Below are 22146 nucleotides of genomic sequence, written 5' to 3'. Positions count from 1 at the left end.
TTCAAACATTTAGAGGTGCTAGACGCTGACATCTTCAGTGCACATACTGTCACAAATATGTAGCGCAGGGCTAAAAAGGGGCTGCTGCTGAGTGGGGGGAGTTTGACAATTGACCTTTCTTCACTTTGGATTAGATTACTGGCTCCATTTCTCTTAACACTACTTTACTGCGCTGATAATGCTCATAAACATGCAATTCCACGATGACACTTTTGGCTTTGACACTTTCGCACTTTCACAGAGAAAAACTATCAGTCTCGTTTTACATGGGTCTTGTTATATTCTTTTCTGAAGAATGTGATGTGGAAGCTGAGGTGATTAATTTAGCTTAATTTTTGGCATTATAGCCTGGTATATATTAAAGTACCAGGTATTTCCACCAGATGCCATCATCGTAGTACACTCTTGATACTATAGTACCCCACTGTACCATGGTACACGTTGAGTTTTCAAAGTCTGGGCAAAGAGCAAAGCCATCTGCATTCAGCTTGGCAACAAATACAAAAAGAAGAAGAAGAAAGAAAAAAAAACTGTCTTTGAAGCCTTTCCCTAGTTTGGCTATGTTTGGGGCCCAGTCTGATTCTAGACTACAGGACATTTTTAGAAAGCTGTCATGTAAAAAAACAAAAAAAGGACAGCTTTGTTAAAATCATTTGTTATCCATATCCTTATATAGTATATCCTTATATTACAACCCTAATATAGTGTGTTTGTTAATGTGTGGAATTAGTTTGAGGTCAGAAATGGCTGTGGGTGTTTATAGTCTTGCAAAGTGTTTCTTTTGTCAGACGCAGGATAAAGACTTCACTTATGGAAAGTGAGTTTGTTTTCATTCAGAAGTAAAAGCATTTTAATTTGCTGCACTCAAGTGAGAGGAGAAAGAATGTTTGCTACAGTCTCATGTTTACAAGAAAAAACAAACCCAGCTAAACACAAAAAAGGACATACAAATGGAACTTAAAGGAGAAGTTCACCTAAAAGGAAAATTCTGTTTACATTTACACATTTTTTTTTCATTTTTGTGAACCGTTTCTTTAAAAATACAAAAACATCATAACACAGCTTTAACATAACAGCGTAAACTAGACAAATTAAGAAAATGTCTCTTCATTATGTTTTTTTTTCACAGCAAATATTCTCCTGTGCAGGACAGATGGGGCAGAGGGATGCTTTGATGTTGTATAAAACCTCTCTTTCAGCTTCTATGGGCAACTCTTAGGCACAGTCCCAGTGTCTCTTATCAGTGCAATTTGTTTCTGGACAAAAAAAAAAAAACAAGTCCAGGGGTCCAGGCATGACCTTTTGACTCCTGTTTACCACTTCCAGAGCCAGCAACACAATTAATGAGCTACCTCTAAAACAACCTGTTTTCCAGCCTATCAACACTGTGTTCAGTAATGTCTGGCCTCTTCTTAGAATGGCATTCTTTATAAAGTCTGATATTTATGGTTATAAAAGGCACTTAAAGGCATTTGTAGAAAAAAAAATGTTGAAGGAAAATGCACCTGGTTTAAATACTGGCAGTCAGTTTAAGCGTTTGGCTGGGATGCATTAAAATGTTCATCAGCCCACCAGAGTATATCTAGTGTCTGCATAGCACCCGCCTGCAGGAGTCATGGAGCACATTGCCTTCTGTGGGCTGGAGGTATGAATAGCGCAATATGGCTTTTACACATACAAAGGTTTCATACAAGCTACATTATTGTTGGCTGGACACTGCCCTTGTATTAAAGGTGCCACGTATTCCAAGCTATTTTGCACTATAGACGGGCAAGGGGTGATGTTGGGTTGTTTTGGATGTGTCAGACCATTCTCTGGACTGGTTTTCATTCCCTCTAACTCCATATGAGATGTCTCATGTAAGTCCATATCTACTGGAGCCTTGGATCTCCTCCTGCGGTGGATGACTACCACAGTAGCTATAATGGCCACAACCATCACCACTGCCACAGCTGTCATGATTGGTATGAGAGAGGAAGAGGGTTGGGTCTTGTCAACACTTGGCTCTTGGGAGAAGGATGGGATTCCTGCTGTGCGAGCCTCCATGCAGGCACTAGCCGAGACATGGACAGGCTCTCCCAGAGGGCTGGCACATACAGAATAGGTGCTATTTGGCTGTAGCCCTCTAAGAGTGTATTCGGGGTAAGTTGGAGGCACATTGAGGTGTATTGGCCGCCGGTCTGGGCCTGACAAGTTTCGGTAAGTCAGACGGATTCCACGGATGTGCATTCTTGTGTGGATGTAATGGTGAAGGTCTAATGAAATTGAAGTACTGGTTATGTGAAGGGAGCTGATTGTGTTGGGCTGGACTGTAGCAATGGGCTCGATAGAAACTGTAGGTGAAGGCGAAGTAAGGAAGCTTGGGTTTTGTGTCTCACAGTAGAGTCCTGACATTGAAGGAGGACACAGGCAAACAACCGCCCCATTTGAGTCAAATATGCATGTTCCAGCATTTAGACAGATATTGGAAGGGCACATGATGTCTTCTTCTTCAGAATCTTTTATGATTTCTTTGGGGAAGGCAGTGGTATGGGGAAGAGGGATGCTGTCTATGTCTGAGGGCATCTCACTTGGTGGCTCCGGGGAAATGGTGTGCGTTGTGCTTGATGGTGTGGTGGAGTTTGTGGGCTTGCTTGTAGTACTACTTGTCCCAGCACTTGTTAACTCAATGGTCGTTGTGGGACAGCCAAAATCTTTATGCTCCAATTTTGCCAAAACCTCTCCTGAGTTTACTGGTGGAAAGTGGCAACGAGTGTCCTCTATTCTCAACAGTTCTACATTTGCATCCTTTAGCCATACTGGAAACCAGGCCAGTGGGCAGAGGCAGTTAAAGGGGTTTTCAGCTGCAGTGAGCTTCTCAAGTTTGGGGAAAGTGTTGAAGAAGCCCTCGGGGAAGCCTTGCAAATTAAGGTTGCTCAAGTCAAGCTCTAGCAAATTAACCAGATTTTGGAAGTCTTCTTGTTTAAGGGATCGCAAAGGATTCCCAGTTAAATTGAGGTTTCGTAGGCCCCCCATTGCCTTCAGTGTAGGTTGTATCTCTACGAGCAGATTCTGGGAAACATCCAGAACATGTAGGTTCACTAGATTGCTTAACAGCTTCTCATCCAGACTGGTCAGCCGCAGTCCAGCTATTTTAAGAGACTCAAGGTGTGGTGTCTGTAAATCTTCAGGTTCAATAGGTGGGATACTATTATAACTAAGGTCCAAGTGGAGCAGTCTGGGCAGTTGCAGAGCTGGCAAAACTCTAATCTGATTCCCCTGTAGCTTTAGCTCAAGTAGGTTCTCTAGTCCCTCAAAGGCAGCTGGGTGAATACTCTGAATCTGGTTGCTGTAGAGATACAGCCTTTCCAGGTTGACCAGTCCAGCAAAGCTGTCTTTGGAAATGTAGGTAATGTGGTTTGAGGAGAGATCCAGGTTCTGTAGAGAGGAGAGTGGGCTGAACACCCCATCAGGGATTTCAGTGAGTGCATTCTGACTCAAGTCCAGCATTCCAAGCTTGCCAAGCTCTACAAAGCCCTGCTGTTGCAAGGTGTTGATGTTGTTCTGAAACACATAGAGGTAAATTGTGGAGGAGGGGAGGCCACGAGGAATGTAACTCAAGTTCTTCTGGACACAGAAGATAGAACCACCGGGGCTGCATGAGCACTCTTGAGGACATCTGCTGCTCAGAGATCCGCACAGTAGGTGAAACAAAATGAGATGAGACAGGGGAGATAATGGCCGCATCATCGATTACTGTCTGGCCTTAGTGACTGAATCCTGCAACAGAAAAAAATAGAAACCCAATGTCAAAACTACAACAATGATATTGTTATTGTATATATGAGTTGGCACATTATTGGACCTTTATTATTGGTGTCCAGTCCTGCTCCTAGAGGGTTGCAGTCCTGTAGAGTTTAATTCCAGCCCTAATTAAACACACTTGAAACAGCAATTCAAGGTTTTCAGAACCTCTACTATAAACTATCAGTGCTGGATCATATTGGGGCTTAACTCTGCAAGAATCTGGCCCTCAAGGAGCAGGGTTGGACACCCCTGGCCTATACAAATCATGGTAACATTAATAATAAACATTTCGGTGTTTGATGTTCAGATGTTTATCCATACTAAACCATTTTGGTACTCTTTCAGGACCATGTGAAATCTAACATTTGAGTCCTGAAGCAAAACCAGTTTTGAACAATTCCTTTACATGGCTCATTTATACAAACAGGAAAAGGCCTTTGATATTTACTGCACACTCTACAAGTACTGTGAAAAAAAGAAGCTTGGTCTGAAATGTTGTAGAAAAAAAAAATGTGTAAGTGATTTTGAGTCAATTCTTAATTAGTCACTGGCATCTCAGTTAAAATGAATAAATACTGTAGGTGCATGACTCTGCACTATAATTGAAGCTGGTATCATGGTGTGGCCAAATAACTTTTGTCTTATTTTTCCTTCAGTATTTTCTGAGATCATCTAATAATGGCTGTGTTGTATGGTCCAGCTGACCGAATGTCTGTTGACCTGCCTTGCACTCAGTTTCACTCTTTCCAATGTTTGCTTAATGAGTTCATCTCAGAGAGTTTAGACCTCATCCCAGAACATTGTCCTTAGAGCAGCCCACCCAGCGTTTTGATGTTTCGATTCTTCATCGACACAACTTAGATTGTCTGAACATAAATAGGTTTCTAAAAGTGGTGCCCCTTAATTTTCAATGAAAGTCCATTTTGTGTGTGTCCCTTTTTGCTGATTGTTCAAAAATCTCTTTGATTTCCTGGTGAACAAAGGGCTAGGCTAAGCCTCTGCCATCTTCAAGGTAACAATGTGTGTTTTTGAGTACACAGAATAGATTACTGTTCCAACAAGAGCCCTGGCTGCTAAAGGGCCAGTCTATTGAGGGAGATGAACAAGTATTCGATTGGCAGGTACACTCACTCTTTTCATCCTTTTATTCTGTCCCTTTGTGACCCCCATTTTCTCACATCAACCATCTATATTTTCTATGCCTATTTTTTCTCTCCTCCCCTAGAAGGGCAATGGCTGGTTATTAGGAAAGCTTGTGATTTATGTTTGCTCATAGTCTTGTGATTATATTTACTCACTCTATTCTGTTTTAATCTGATCTCATAATGTTTCTGTAGTAGAAGCCTGTTTGACTCTTTTGTGTTTTAGAACATGATTTCTACTTATTAGCTGGTCCAAGCTAGTCATTGACTGGTCAACCAGACATCACTTTCTAAAAATCAGCTTGAGCAGCTAGTTTGTTGCCATCTACCATGTACCAAAGGTGAACAGCTTAAGTCTGTTTTTTTTTTCTGCAGGGATGGGAAGGAGAGTGAGTATGTATGAGTTTGCCTTGTGATTAGCTGATGTGACATTCAATATGGTCTATAATTAATTAAATTATAATTATTAAACTGTTTCATCTTAGTCATATAATCAATCTTTTGGTTTCCCTGTCCAATTTATTAGATATTTAGTTGTGATATTTAAGTGACTGTTTTAGCTGCAGTTTTACACATTTCAGTTTTGCCTCTAAACTATTTTTTGGCTCTGGATTCCATCTTCCTTCTTGCTATACACAGTGTTTGGATTCTCTGCAGGTTGCTGGAATTTCTGAGAAAAACTAAAGTGATTTCATTAAAGCGGGATGCTACCTTCCCTTCTTTTCTCTCCTGTCTTCTTTTGCCCTCCTACCATTCTTCCTTATTTTCTCCGGCATATGCACAATCCCACCGGCACGGCAGGAAATTTTGCAATAACCCTAAAAAATCCATCTTCATCACAGGAAGGCATGGGGCCTCCTAAGGGTTTGACATTTCTCTTTCTCACTCTTTCTTTATTTGTTTCAGGGTTCATGTACTTGTTTGCCAATCTTCTGTCAGAAATGATTAAATGAAAACAGGTTTGACAAGGATGGCATGAGGTGCAGGAGGTTAGATGTGAAGCAGAGCTGAAAGCCATCAAGACACCCTTTGTTTTCTTTACACATCAGAGTGATCTTAATCTTAGTCACTGATTTAATAATAACAGGCGAATTTACAGAATGCTATTTATAAAGGATTGTTGGTGATGTAGGAACAGTTCAGCTAATAATGAAAATTTCGTTAGAACTTTCCTATCACACATATTCACAAAATAATATATTTTGAATAAATGTAGTTTTTTTGTCTATAGAATGAAAGTCACAGTTGTATTGGACCCTGCTTTCATGAAATTGTAAATATTTTCAACTCTTTAACAATGATTTACAGCACTTTTTTTAGCCTCTCGTCAGACAAGAAGAGAACACTGAAATGCTCACACACACCCAAAAATCAACACACAGGTATCACTCCAACACACAGACACACACTCCCTCTGGGTTTGGCTCAGCCTTGTTTTATCTGTAAGCCATAAATAATGAATCAATGCCAAGGCGAATGAAAAAAGAAAAAAAAAAACATCCATTTGCGTTCTTCTTAGACTTCTCATTACGTCTGGCGATAATGTTTTTAATATTAGTCAGTGATGAGAGAGAGGACTTGGAGAATGGGATAAAAAAAGATTTAGAAAGTGGAGAGAGAAAATATGAAATGCCTTGAATGACCCTGTTTACATATCATTTTGTATTTATGTGGGTTTTGTTTTTTCCTGAATCAATTTCATCTTTTGTCCTTCCTTAAAAGCTGCTTTCTAAATGAAGTTCTAAATAAATATAGCCAAGCCAAAAGATTAGACTAAATATTACAAAGAGGCTAAGAAAGTACAGTATGTGTGTATTGTGAATGTGATCATCATGAAGAGAGTCAGAGACAGCTGAAACACAGTTGTTGGGGAACTAACTAAAAATGACTAACTTAACTATATATAATTACAACTGAAATCTATATTTACTTTTTCAAACAAGAGATATGGACATAGCACTGACAAGGTATTCATTTTACTGATTCGGTTAATTAATTTAAATGTACAAGTACAAAATTGATTTACTGATTCAATTTAAACTGCTAAGCTCCAGTTTTTTTGATAGTAGCGTGTTCAGCTAGCAAACTCTAGCTTAGCTAAAGGTGCGTCCCAAATCACGTACTTATTATATGATGTTTTGTAATATAAAAAGTGTGAGCAGTACGTTCACACTGACAATTGCAAAAAGAAAAAATGCACTTAAATAACCTGAAAAAACAAAACAATAAAGTGTGGAATGTTGGGCCCTTCATGCACACAAACATTGCAGCTTTAATTATGTAACGAGGGGGGAGGGGCTATCAGACTTCGATTATGAATGACAAAATAACCTTATATAATTCATACATAGTGTATGAGTGCATAGTGTATATAGTGCATCATTTGGGACGCACCTTAACTATTTTTGTTAGTGTTAGCAACACCACAAGCTACTATTAAAAATATTTTGCTACAGTTTTGTTAGTAGCTTGTAGTATAGCAAAATATATTTTTGTTAGTAGTTTAGCTAACTGCTTAATGCTACTGAGTATTCTGAGTAGTTGTAGTGTAATTACTTTTTCTAAATAGTAGCTTGACACTTGCAGTTGACCTGTTGTAAAAATATGGGACACACACAAACACACTCATAGTTTAACATTAACTAGTACAGACAGAGGTGTACGTGTGTGTTTCTTTAAAGGCGCAATATGTAATTTTTCTGCTTTAAAAATAGCAGATATCACTATATCTATGTCATATATATTTTTTTCTGTTGTGTACTTACATTATCCCGAAAGTTTCCACGAACTTTCAAATCCGGAGAAAATTATAGTTTAATTAGAAGACACGGCACGTTTCTTTATTTCCGATTTGTCGCCCGTCTATGTCGCCATATAAACTTTGAACCCTCTAGTTTATCTAACTTCCTGTGGTACCGCCAAATACAAAGGTGAACAGAAGCAAAGACGAGACGAAGAAGAAAAAGTAGTAGCTAGCCTTGATCGAGACTATTATATTTTATATTTATATTGTTTATATTCGTATTTATACCTCAATCAATAACTTAGTTATGGATCATGATTATGCTTTGCCTGCACGTTCTGTGAAGCGCAGTCAAACGTACGGGTGAAATAAATGACCTGAGAAGGTTTTGGGACAAGAGAACAAACAAGACACGGGTAAATATTGGAGTTGCATTTCCAAGATAGAGAGAGCTTCGTGACAAGCTGAAACTACGGAGAGATGCTTGCATTCTAATAAACAGGTATGCATCCATTCAGCTAACTATATCTATCTGTATATTTTGTGAAACGATGATGTCTTGTGTAAAACGCAGACGGACTAGCTCTCATGTAGAGTATAATGTAAATCTACATGTGTTCTATATCTAGCTGGATAAAGTAGCTTCAAATGCAGTTCACTATCTTGTTCGATATCATAGTATAAACATAATTATAATTATTAACGAAAGGCAACAGTGTTATTTTTAACATATATTACTACTAGCTAGATGGAATATTGATTTGATAGGGGTCTGATAATTCATATATCTCTCCGTTCGAAAAGACGTGATTGTCAAAATACTAGGCTGCTGCTGCTGTAGGTGAAGGGAGACCACTGACAGACCAGGCTCTTGTCTTCATGACAACAATATCTATACTTCATGTTGAACATAAATATAAAGCCTACTGATAAAGGACACCGTCAACAGTATTGACGGCAAAATAGACTATGTTTGACAGGTGCAATATTTGAAAATCGATAATTATTTATTTATTTTTTAAATTACATTTATATCTGAATTTATGTCAACCTATAGACTTTCAAACATCAAAATGTCATGAATTAATATGTATTTGTGTACAAAATTACATATAAACATATTTTCCTATTATATTTTGCCTGGAAACGCTTCCAACACGCGCGTGTGTCGCGTGAAAAATAGGCGTCAGTTCTATTTCTAGCAAGACGCGCGGCTCACACAGGCAGTCTGCAAGCTCTAACCTATTAACATGTGAGCCTAATTAAAAACTGACACGCCACGCAGCTGAGACGCTTGCGCCACGCATCCAGTGTGTCGCCGGCCTCAGTTAAAATGAGTGAGGAATGTGGGGAGCGACAGAGCGCGTGTGCCAATGAACAACAACTCCCATGAGCCTACGCTCTTTCCCGACGTCATCAAAGTACGTCTTATGTTATTATTTTGATTGAGTGACCCCTGGTGGCCAAAAATTCCATACTGCACGTTTAAATAGAATACTTGTAATGCTACTGTCCTGAGATACACATACATACATATATTGGCACACAGATAAATACACATTTCTGTCAGCAGCTCCTAAGCACAGCTGGATTGTGTTACCCAGAATGCATTGGTACGGTCTCTCCGGGTGACAGCAAGCTCGAATTAAGTAACATTTTGTGATTAGGGTAGGGGAGGATTTTATGGAGGACAACCAAAAGAGAAAACAGGCATGTGTACTTAAAATGTGGATTCTGTATGAGTGTGTACATGCTTGAATCAAGCTCATGAACATGTAACTGATTTAAAATACAAAACAGATTCATCAGGGCAACTGTGAATTTCCTCTTGCTTCACTTTAACCACAACAGAAGGCTTTAGAGCAGAGCCAGACCCAAGTCCTTGCTGTCCTCAACTAGCCCTAAAATCACAAATTATATTGCTTCAGTATCTTAACTGTTTTTCTATTAGACATCAATGAGACTTAATACAAAGCAAACAGAGATTACATACAGGTGCTGGTCATATCATTAGAATATCATCAAAAAGTTGATTTATTTCATAATTCCATTCAAAAAGTGAAACTTGTATATTATATTAATTCATTACACACATACTGATATTTCTGATAATGTTTATTTCTTTTAATTTTGATGATTATAACTGACAACTAAGGAAAATCCCAAATTCAGTATCTCTGAAAAATAGAATATTACTAAGACTGATATTTCAAATGTTTATTTCTTTTAATTTTGATGATTATAACTGACAACTAAGGAAAATCCCAAATTCAGTATCTCTGAAAAATAGAATATTACTTAAGACCAATACAAAGAAAGGATTTTTAGAAATCTTTGCCAACTGAAAGATATGAACAGGAAAAGTATGAGCATGTACAGCACTCAATATTTGTTGGGGCTCCTTTTGCCTAAATTACTGCAGCAATGCGGCGTGGCATGGAGTCGATCAGTCTGTGGCACTGCTCAGGTGTTATGAGAGCCCAGGTTGCTCTGATAATGGCCTTCAGCTCTTCTGCATTCTTGGGTCTGGCATATCGCATCTTCCTCTTCACAATGCCCCATTTCTATGGGTTAAGGTCAGGCGAGTCTGCTGGCCAATTAAGAACAGGGATACCATGGGCCTTAAACCAGGTACTGGCAGCTTTGGCACTGTGTGCAGGTGCCAAGTCCTGTTGGAAAATGAAATCTGCATCTCCATAAAGTTGGTCAACAGCAGGAAGCATGAAGTGCTCTAAAACTTCCTGGTATACAGCTGCGTTGACCTTGGACCTCAGAAAACACAGTTAACCAACACCAGCAGATGACATTGCAAACCATCACTGACTGTGGAAACTTTACACTGGACCTGAAGCAATGTGGATTGTGTGTCTCTCCTCTCTTCCTCCAGGCTCTGGGACCCTGATATCCAAAGAAAATGCAAAATTTACTTCTCTGTGTTTCATCAGAGAACATAACTGGATCACTCAGCAGCAGTCCAGTTCTTTTTTGTCTTTAGACGCTTCGGACGCTGTCTGTTGTTCAAGAGTGGCTTGACACAAGGAATGCGACAGCTGAAACCCATGTCTTTCATACGTCTGTGTGTAGCGGTTCTTGAAGCACTGACTCCAGCTGCAGTCCACTCTTTGTGAATCTCCCCCACATTTTTGAATGGGATTTGTTTCACAATCCTCTACAGGGTGCGGTTATCCCTATTGCTTGTACACTTTTTTCTACCACATCCTTTGCGTCCTTCGCCTCTCTATTAATGTGCATGGACATAGAGCTCTGTGAACAGCCAGCCTCTTTTGCAATTACTTTTTGTGTCTTGCCCTCCTTGTGCTCGTGTCAATGGTCGTCTTTTGGACAACTGTCAAGTCAGCAGTCTTCCCCATGATTGTGTAGCCTACAGAACTAGACTGAGAGACCATTTAAAGGCCTTTGCAGGTGTTTTCAGTTAATTAGCTGATTTGAGTGTGGCACCAGGTGTCTTCAATATTGAACCTTTTCACAATATTCCAATTTTCTGAGATACTGAATTTGGGATTTTCCTTAGTTGTCAATTATAATCATCAAATTTAAAATAAATAAATATTTGAAATATACCAGGCTGTGTGTAATGAATGGATATAATACACAAGTTTCACTTCTTGAATGGAATTAGTGAAATTTTATCAACTTTTTGATGATATTCTAATTATTTGAACAGCACCTGTATTTCACCTCTCCAACAATTTCTCTGTTCTGAGATCTCAGTATAAACTCAAATATTTCTTGGATCAAGAAAAGCATAGCCATAGCCATTTTTGGCTCTTTTACATTCACATTAACATCAATACTGCTGCAAGCAATAGCAGATCTATTCAAGTGAAGCTGGGGAAGGTGGATAGGATATTATTATTACTTCCAAAAGAAGTACTTCGCGCCGTTCTCAAGCCGGCCTCTGCTCACTCTAGGCCAAGGACTCTGCTCACTCATGGCTGCGGTGTGTGATGCTGCTTGTTGAGAAAGCGAAAAGAGGGCTTCCAAAAGAGGACACCACTACAAATCATGTTTATATCATGTTTATAATGGTTTTTATGTTTATGTCTCGTCGCTCCGGCCGGACAGGACATCACAATATGTTAAGGGACATAACATTTTCGTCAATCACAACACACTGGATAGCTGGCCAATCAGAGCACACCTTGCTTTTCAGAATGATGAGCTAAACAATATATTGTGTATTTGGAGTTTAATTACACCAAATACACCATATAATGTTCTTTTTAGCAGCATCATATGATCCCTTTAAATAACCAGGGTTAAAAGTCCACTTAACCAGTAGATTCACCCAAAAGATCACACTTCAAGCTCTTCAGACAAACAAACTTTCGAATATACACAAAAGACACTAAAATGGCGGAGAGTGGCATAAACCAGACTAGGTGCAATAAAGTTAGACCGTCCTCTTCCAACTTTGCCCAGGGCCTACAGGCAGTTCAAGTTACAATCTACTCTGTGTGCATGTGCACACCTGCTAGCCATGCACATCGGACACCGCATTTCTGTGTGAAACGTGAGAAACTAAACAAGACAAAAGACCAAAGTAGACCAACTTTCACATGCCGCTGACACACGCCAGCCTGTCATATACTGTTACAAAGGTCTATCTATCTATGTATTTACCTATCTACCTACAGTGGTAAAAACTATGCCTGGAAACTGTAGCATGTCTGGCATGAGAAGCATTTTAAGATGGGTGTGTTTAACAAAGATGTCATTCAGTGTTCTTCCTTTTGTGTTCCACATTTCTTTCTGTAGGGTTTCATTTAAAGGAACAGTGCATTTATCACTGGATAGCTCGTAATATGCTGCTACAATGACTAGCATGCTGCCAGGTGGCATAATCTGAAGCCGTGACATTGTGTTAACATGATTCATATTCGCTGTGTTCCTCTCTCTTTATGAATATGCACTACACAATTATGTTTTCTAAATTAATAAAAAATGTAGACATCGATAAAACATGAAGAATGTAGCTCAGAAATGAATTAGCATACAAATATTAAGACGTGTTTTATTTTCATACTCCATAGGACAAAAAAGATTCTGTTCTATTTTAATATAAGAATAATGTTATATTATCCAAAAGCATGATAATATTATACTTAGGAAATGCTCCAATTCGTATGGAGCTGTAACGAGTTTTATGAACAATTTTTATGATGCTTTGCATCTCTTTTAAAGCTGAAAAGCTTGTTGGTTGCAACTACATGCAAAACAGCTTGGAAATTAGGCCTCAAATATTGATTTACTTTTAATTATCCTCTCAATTAGTCATTAAAACTTCCAAATAGACATTGCAATTATTCATTAACATTAAATACACAATATATTAAAATACGAATTGCGTATGAATATAAAATCAATTATTCCTTACCATTTAAAACTAAATACTTTTTATCAAAGTGTAATTATCTTCTGAAAAGGATGTTGATTTTTTTTTTCTTCTTTTTTTGGATGTATGTTGTTTTTCAGAAAACTGATACAAAAATATGAGATCAAATCATTGATCTGTTCACAAAGGGCAAACTGCACTTGAATTGTGTTGAATTGCAAACTGCACTAGAATTGTGTTTGTTCTTGTCTATACATGTCTCTCTCTCTCTCTCTCTCTCTCTCTCTCTCTGTGTGTGTGTGTGCGCGCAGGTTTAGTTGGTTAAGGGCAGGTTCCTTGTAGTTTTTAAGCTCTGTTTTTCTTGCTTTCCTTCAGACCAAATCTGTGTGTAATAGATCGAATCATAACAGCTTTCAACTTGACATCTCTCAAAGAAAAACAAACACACACACACACACACCATATGAACATATTTATCTGACTGAGCTGAACACTTGTACACCTGCTAAACACATTCAGCAGCAAGATATTCAAGTTAGCACATTCTTTATTCTTATTCTTATTCTTTAACATATTCATTATTTTGTGTACTACCTAACACATAATGGGTGTCAAGATGTTTTTGGACTGATGCCATAGATCTTAATACCATGACTCATACACAGGTTCACAGATTTCTGGCGCTAGTGTCAAAGCCTTGATACTTAAATGATGTATTAAACTGATCTTCAGTCAAAAAGTGGAAAACAGTCTTCAGTTTTCACTACCATACATCAAATTAATTTACATTTGAATATTAATTGAATGCGAACCTAAGGTTGAAAATGAATTGAATTGAACTAAGCTAGAACTAAGCTAAAACAAAATTAAATCAGTGTAAACCATAAAAATTATTGCATGGAAAACATTAATTTGAATTTGAATATTAAACTGATGAATGTGAATGAGAAGTGAATTGAACTGAATTAGACTGAGTGAAAAAAAATGTTGTGTGAAAAAGTAATTTAAATAAATATTTATGTTGAACAAATTCAAAATAGGAATTAACAACAACAACAAATGTATGGAAAATTGTCATGCTAGTTAAATACATTTAATTTGTTTTAATTTGAATATTAATTAAATGTGAAGTTGAGATCCTCTGCAGTGAATGCGTGCTGTCAGAATGAGAGTCCAAACAGCTGATAACAAAAAAATCACAATAATCAACACGATTCCAGTCCATCAACTAACGCTTAGTGTAGTAAAAAGCTGGGTTTGTAAGAAACAAATCAATCAAGATGCTTTTAAGTTTAAACTTCATGTTGTTTCCGCTTTCGTAAATATGAGTCCTCTATCCATAATATTGCTTTATCCAGTGATAACATTGTCTGTTCTGAATCAGGAGAGAAATATGCATAAATTAAAGGTGCTGTATTTAAATTTTTGCCTCTACTAAAGCATAAATATGCCATAATATGTTTGCAGATATAGACACATGCTAAGTTAACATAATTGTTTATCTGAAAAACAATGCAACAGTAACAGTTATTTTTTTCTATGAAAATGTGCGTTGCGGGCCAGAATGTCGGTCTCTGTTTTGGTTTGTGAAACCCGCCCACTGCCAGTTTACCCAATTTTATTTCGGCAACCCGGGTTGCCAGTTGACAGAAAACACAGCGTATTTCATTTAATTCATCGACAAGTGCAGTCTTTTTTGTTGGTGTTGTCAATCTGGCAACCTGCATGTGCATCAAGTCTGAGGAGGAGGTGCCGGGTGAAAAAAACCCTCTCCAATATTTTTTAATTTGGACTGCAATACCTAGTTCAACCACTCAGTGTCAATCCTACATACAGCACCTTTAAGCACTTTTGGCCGGACATTACAGTTAAGTTGAAGTTAAAATTGTCTTGATGAATTAGTTTCTTACAAAAATGCAGCGTTTCCCTTCACAAGACATTAACTAATGGACTGGAGGCCTGTGTATTTATTAGCCATTTGGCTTGTGATTTTGACGGCACCCATTCACTGCAGAGGAGCCATAAGAAAAAAATAATCTGTTCTGTTCTAAATCTTGGATAAATTTTCAAAAAAAAAATTATTTACTTATTTTTTACTTACTTATTTTTGAACTGTTCCTTTAATCTGAATTCACATATAAATGTAGTGTGCCTGTAGAAATTTAACTGAACGGAGCGCAAAAGAGAGAGAGCTAGTGGCTGGGACATGCTGCAACAAATCGCCCCACCGCCCGCTTCTTGCCCTGCAGGGGGTGTTCTATCTTCTGACCAGCTGTGTCGGCCTGAGTGTTTTCTCTATCAGGAGCTCTAAAGACTTCATTCTGTCAATCCCAAATCTACAATATTGTACCATTCTGCACAATTTCTAGGCCATTAATCAAATTATCACATTTGTGATACTGAGCATGTGATCTCCTTGGTTGAAAAGGTCAGATGTTCTCGCTTCTACTGAAACAATAGATGCTCTATAGATGATCATCGGGTTTTTACACAAACCTCTTTTTCATAAAACTCAAATGCAGCTGCCATTAAAACAAAGGGGCAACAAACCAAAGACAAAAATACTACAAAAAATGACACAGAGGCACTGATTAGAGCTCAACACCTCAGTTCTGAATTACACAGCAGATATATTTACAACTGACAGCACATTGAAACAAAAGTGATACCAGACTCAGCTAAACTCCAGTGATGATGAGGTATGTTGGAACAAGACCAAATCAATTTCTCTGCCTGTCCCAACCTGTTTGTACCATGCACGGTGACACTGGGGCTCCCAAGGAGAACATTTACCTCCTCTGAATGATGTAGCTCTTGCTTGTAATGTGTAGACACGGTTTAAGCGTGGCTAAAGTAACTAAATACTACAGGGAAGTTCTCTGTCACTCTCCAGCACTCTGCTCTGTTTGTGTACTGTTGCAGCTCACTGAAAAGCAAAGAAAGACAGTCCATACAATGTGAGTGTCTAAAGGCTTATCTGATCATATCCTGGCAGTCTGCTGATGAATTTGTTCTGAGACCATTCAGTTGTGGCTTTGATCGATTAAAGTGTATAAGGGACCTCAGTGTGACTCTATCAGTATTCTCCAGTTAGTTTTGTGACTTTGCTGTGAATATGCAAAGGGATTAGCCTTCCATTCAACAAACATCACATTTTGAAAGAATAATTCTGTCATCATTTACTTTTAATATCACTGTCTATCTTCTGTGGAATAAAAAATTAGCTTTTTTTTTGTCGATAGAATGACAGTCAGTGCCAATGGGGTCCAATGCTGACAACACTGGACACTATATATATATAAAGGGTCTTCAATAAATAAATAAATAATAATTTTGAAATTAGTATGTTTTCTGAGCATCTTCCTTACCAGTCATGTGCATGTTTAGTATGTTTGTATTAAAACTCACTGTTGTCGTTTTATTATAACTCACATATCAAAGTAATCGGAGAAGCAGATCTCTTTGATCAAACAGCATTCTCCCGAGTGACTGTGTTTGAAGGACGGCAGGCGGATGTTTGCTGTTCTTGACTTGTGAAAACCTGAACACCACCCAACAGACGCAGCCAAAGGCCATAACTCTCTGTCCTCGAGCGAATAACAAGATGTTACAGCTCACAATCAGAAAAAAAAGAAACTATTTCTTTAAAGAGAGTGGAAGGGATGTTCATAGTGCACCTGGGATGTTTTATGTGCTGAGTCTGTATCCTTAAGGATGAACTGTGTAATTTCCTCTCAAAAATGGCAAAACAATGATTGTTTCCAAACAGGTTTCTCCTCTTATTTTCTATTGGTTGGATAAATAGATAGCACCGCCCCAAACTCACACTATTGGATGAGCTATTGTTGCTATGTGCTACTTATTAGGATGTGCAAAGAACAAAGAATGTTTTCAAAGTGCCATCGAGTGTTTACTCTTCTCAGGGGATTCAATCAATGTATGGCTTTTGTCTCTTCATATTAAGAAAGTATTTTAGCGTAGCATCCAGTCTTATTCATGCTTATGTCTAACATGACCTCTATTGTGTTTTATATGTATGTTTACAGTATTTTTCTTTGTTTCTCTTGGCATTGGTTCTTGCCTTCTCTCTGCTCATGATCACACACAGCAGGGCTGCAATCTAAACTCTGTTTTTGCAAGTCGACACCATGGCAGAACGTACATAAAATAAATCCTAAAAGCCACAACATGAGAAAAAGCGGTACTTGAGCCTTCCTTAACTCTTGTCAGCAGTGTTGAAGCTTTTCATGCTTGCATATGCTTTATGATTTTTGAGGTATGCATTTTGCTGAATAAAATTAAACCAGGTAAGGTAAGTTAAATAGTAGCTGAAAGCATCATAGAATTTACCAAAATGTCTAATAAAAGAACATACGAGGGGCAGGGAAAACCCAACACTTTAAGGAGGAAGAAACCAAAGGAAATCAAATCCCAGTCTTAGCAGGAGGGCTCGTGCTTTGGCAGTCACTACTGCAACAGATTTTTGTGATTTTGAGTGATCAGTATAATCCAAACAAGAAGTGACGTGTTTCTAGAGTTTCCATCTGACCTTTAACAACAGCCAGATTGGCACTCAAGACACAAAAGGCCCGGTCTTTCCAATCAAAGTGTTTCTAACTAAATAACCTTCAGATGTCAGACACTTAGCTCTACTGCAGACTAATTATGGCCATTCTTAACTTAGTAGCATCTGCACACACTTATTCCTCCTCGCCGTGTCTTAACGTCCATCATGCAGTTATTAACTGTGACTTGGAAGCTCCTTTTGAGATACTCCCCATTTAGTTGTCATGGTGGCATGACCCGAGCACTTATTAGCTGACCCTTGGGATTAGTCCAAGCCTGGCTGGGAGGGGTTAAGCCTTCACCTCCAAATGCCCACTAGAACATCCCACTAGTCCCTTTAATTAAATTGCTGAGACACCGAATCAGGAATGTTTGCCTGTGCCTTTTGCTTGCTCTCCTTCTATATCGCCGTCTTTGCTTTTCTCATACGTTCATCCCTCCTTCTAAATGCCCCTTCTGTGTTTGCCCCTCCCGAACGATGACTGGCAGCCTGCCAGCTGATCATTAAGTCTAACTGAACAAAAACGAGAAGAACGTGTTATCGTGGCTTACTACAGTCATTAACACACACTACATAAGGAATGTGGACCCGATTACTAACGTCGGATCAGATTTAACTCGCAGCTGGGTTCTTGGTCTGCTTTGACGTCATTCATAAACAACATCTTACTACTCAAGCAAATAATAACATGGGTCTTCTGCTCAAAGGGTCAGTTGAGTGCAGTGTGAATATGCGCTTATGCAATCGTTTAAACTGTTGAAACTTCATCTTCACGCTACCAAAAATAAAGGTTCTTGAAAGCATTCTCAACATCTCAGGTTTTCCAGATGCAGGTATAAATGGTTAGCCTATTGTTGCAAAAATCCCATTTTTTAAGAGTGCATAAGTGGGTATTTAAAGGTTATGACCATTTCAGCATGTCCCTCAACCGCTTACCAACCACTGAGCAGAGAAAAGTGGCGTACAGCTGAGGAGGATTACCAGAATTATTCAGAATGGCTAAAATGAATGGCCAAATCTCAGCATGTCACTCGACCCTGAATAACTGAACATAACCTACTTTACACCACATGCAACTAAACTAATTCACACCTGAGAACCACTACTGGCCCGTTTGGGTGCCAGTGGCTTTGATATACTATCTGTACACATTGAGTACATGTGAGAATAACGTGTCACAAGCGGGTCACTAAAGTCCAGCCAATAATCTTATTGCACTACTGATTGTTTAACCCTTTTAGATAACTTAAGTGAATAGCAAAATAGCACACCACCATATTCACACATATAAAATAATGTAATAAATATGTAATATTTGTATGCAAAATAAAATAGAGCCTAATACATAAAAGTGTTGTGCTGTAAGATTCACATCCTAAATTCCTGCTCACTGTTAAGATTTATCGTTCGTTATGTTATGTTTATTATGCGAGGGATAATGAGATAAACATAGGAATGCGCTTTCATTCACAACAATTCGTAACTTACCATTAACCAAGCATTCCAAGTCAATCATAATGACTTGGGATACCTGGTACGAAGCGCATAGAGATATGCTTTTGTGGAGCCACTTTCAGAGCTCACGAGAACAGGTAAAGCGTAAAAAAGTTTTAACATTGCCTAGTTGTTCACTGTGAAAAAAAAGTGTTTTCGCAATAAAAGTAAACAAAAGTTGAACAATTAAAAATGTATTGCATATTTATCATAGCACTCTGGTGTTCAACCCGTATTAAAGACCAATTAAATATTATATTTCTACATTGTTATAGCTACATTTAGAGTAGCCTATTTAGAAATAATTCGTTGCAGTGCTTACCTGCAAAAATGCGAAACGTGCAGCAAGCGTCAGTTTGTTATATCCACAAGAGGCCACGAAAAAATCAATGACTTTCAGAACTCTTGGAGCAAAGAAAAAAAGCAGGAATAATACACACATCAGCGCACATGGAGAGAGTCCCTGATCCGTCCTGGTTGCGTCCAGCCAGACGTCTGAACTTTAGGAGCACGATGGTGTTTTTACTGAATTGCAGGAGCGCAACACCTCCAGAGTTTAAGGAAGGAGGAGCAAAACTCTTTAGGCTTGACACAGCTCTCCGTCAACCGGCTGTGGTGACAAGCGGTACGTCCCCAATAATATATATCCCATATCAGAGCGGTGTTGCCAGATTGGGCGGGTTAATTAAGTTGTGTTGCGCCTTATCGCGCGTAAACGGCTAAATACATACAAAATTATGTGTTCACGTAAACAGTCGACTTATACTAAACATTGTCGGCTGTTATAAGCTATTAAGTCAATGTTAACAGTTGAGAAACAAAACGTGCATTAGGTCTTAAAGAGACAGTAACCTAAATAAACCTGCTGCTGCCTGTCACTAATGTTATATAAATATATATATATATATATATATATATATATATATATATATATATATATATATATATATATATATAGCTACATTTAAGTGTAACCAGTGTCATTTTGAAAATAAATAGTTTATTCTGTTTCTGTGGTATTGCTGTACCTGAATATTATTGCTATACATACCTAATTAGGTTATACCTGCCTAAAATTAACTTAAAACACAGTTCATTTGAGTTGTTTCTTATGTTGTACTTGTTTGTAGCATTGCCTGTTATTTATCTATTTTTGTTTTATTACTGACTGTTTAATTGTTTAATTAAATTTTTTAGTTCAAATTAATTCAGTTCAGAGTTTGAAATCAAAGTTCTTTTTAAGTATCTTCCTCACAATATAAATATGAATCAACAACATTATAGATTGAAAAAAAAACTACACATTTTGGACATTTTTTAATTTTGCCTGCGAAAAATAACCGTACAATGGTAAATGTAAAAGCCCCTTTATTGCAGTTCTTGTTATTACAAGAAAAATTTGGTAGTTCGCTGCTTTGATTTAATGGCAGGTTTAAGCGTGAGGTCTGTTTATTTTTATTTTTTGAGTAGCATTTTGCTTACTTGGAGGTTTACTTGTCGTGTTAAGCTCGAATATCTGTCACGTAGTTGTGTGAAAACAGTTATTTATAGCCTGTGTCTTCTTGGGAAATCATCAATGGTGTCACAGTACACTTCCGACATTCCCCTTAAGTAGACTTAGGTGCGCCAGTGCCAAATGCACAGCCAGGACTTGAACTTGTCAAATATTTTTTTAATGCAACATCTTGCTGTATTTAGCAAACAGTGATGTAAGAAGCATCACTTTTAGTTAAACTGGTATAGTGCTGATAGCTAGTAATGTGAGATGCATAAGATATGCACAGCAATTTTAAGTTGTTTTCAAGAAGTGAAGTTCACTGCTCGCTTTGAATGTTTTTTTTCTTCTTCTTCTACTTCCTTTTCTAAGCACTGAAACATCATAACTGATGTGTACACTTTGGGTTTGTGAGTTTTAGACTTTGTACATGAAGGTTTGATCCTTAGATGGGATTTTTAGCTTTAGCCCTGTGAGTCAACAGTTTTGATCTCTGTTTGTACCACTGGGATATTTATAAGATGACTTCGACAATATCGGCCAAACATGAAACTCAGCTCTTAAGCCTAAGTATTAGTGTATTGTTATGTATTAAAGCAGCTCTGCTTCATGTAACTGAATGAATAAGTGTGTTGAACCTTTCAACTAGCCTTTGGAAATACAGAGATTATACATTTTCCTCACAGTTTATGTATGGTGTCATGAAGCCACTCACATGCAAGCGTGCAGCACTCACACACTCCATCCAAGATAGCCAAATCCTATGTAGTTAGTTATTTTGAGTTTAGTTAGTTGTGACAGAGTGGGAATGGATTGCATTTCCAAGAGGTACAGTACTGCAACCAGCAGTTATATGACCAAACCCAAGAAGAAAGATAGGCCATCAAACTAACACTTAATGATAAAAGATAATAAGATAAAACCAATAACTGAGCTCTCTCTCTGATATTGCCTATTTCAATTTCTAAGACAGCATCCTACTGTTATAGTTGTCTTAGTTTCTTATGACTGATCGATTTGGAAAACTATAGGCAACAAATCTGAGCGCTGAGCATTTTTTATATATAAGTATTATACTCAATACAATATTTTTTGGTATTGAATGAAACACAGTAGGTTTATTTACAAGTATTTTATTTTACTTAGCCCTTCACGATGCAGTTAATGTTTTTGAATGAATTATCTTATGTTCACCAATTTATTTGATTAACAATACTGGGAAATCTATTATATTGTAAAATATTATTACAATTTTAAGGAATATTTTTGTCTTCACAGAGAGTTTTGATCAATTTAATGTCCTTTCTAAAAAGACAAGTATTAATTTCTTTCCAAAAATATCTCAGTGACCCCTTTGAACCATAGTATATACACTCAAGATGCATATTTTAAAAATGTGTTTTTAGCGCCATCAGCTGATCAGATCGGATAGACCAGACAGTGTGAATGCAAATTATCTGAAACGGTTTCACACAGTTGAGGCACACTATCTCTCTCTGTAGTATAACTGTTGATGTTAAAAGTTCAGGAACGGTCTTTGACCTCTGCCAGACCTCTCAGCAC

General features: G+C 37.8%; 1 protein-coding gene and 1 long non-coding RNA gene across 2 annotated transcripts in view; both read right to left on the bottom strand.

The window, feature by feature from the left end:
- LOC132131975 (uncharacterized) overlaps positions 1-22146 on the bottom strand; it is a 243516-nt gene that overhangs the window by 48359 nt on the left and 173011 nt on the right. The gene's annotated exons all lie outside the window — the stretch shown is intronic.
- On the bottom strand, positions 1366-19522 carry vasna (vasorin a). The gene is made up of 2 exons (XM_059543672.1): positions 19411-19522; positions 1366-3759 (listed from the first exon to the last, which is right to left on the bottom strand). Exon 2 carries the CDS (start codon positions 3727-3729, stop codon positions 1669-1671), a length of 2061 nt encoding a protein of 686 aa, XP_059399655.1. The 5' UTR covers positions 3730-3759; positions 19411-19522; the 3' UTR covers positions 1366-1668.

The sequence above is a fragment of the Carassius carassius genome, chromosome 48, assembly GCF_963082965.1.
Source record: "Carassius carassius chromosome 48, fCarCar2.1, whole genome shotgun sequence".
Classification (NCBI taxonomy): Eukaryota; Metazoa; Chordata; class Actinopteri; order Cypriniformes; family Cyprinidae; genus Carassius; species Carassius carassius.
The sequence above is the reverse complement of the archived record's forward strand: the minus strand, read 5'-3'. Positions and strand labels throughout refer to the sequence as shown.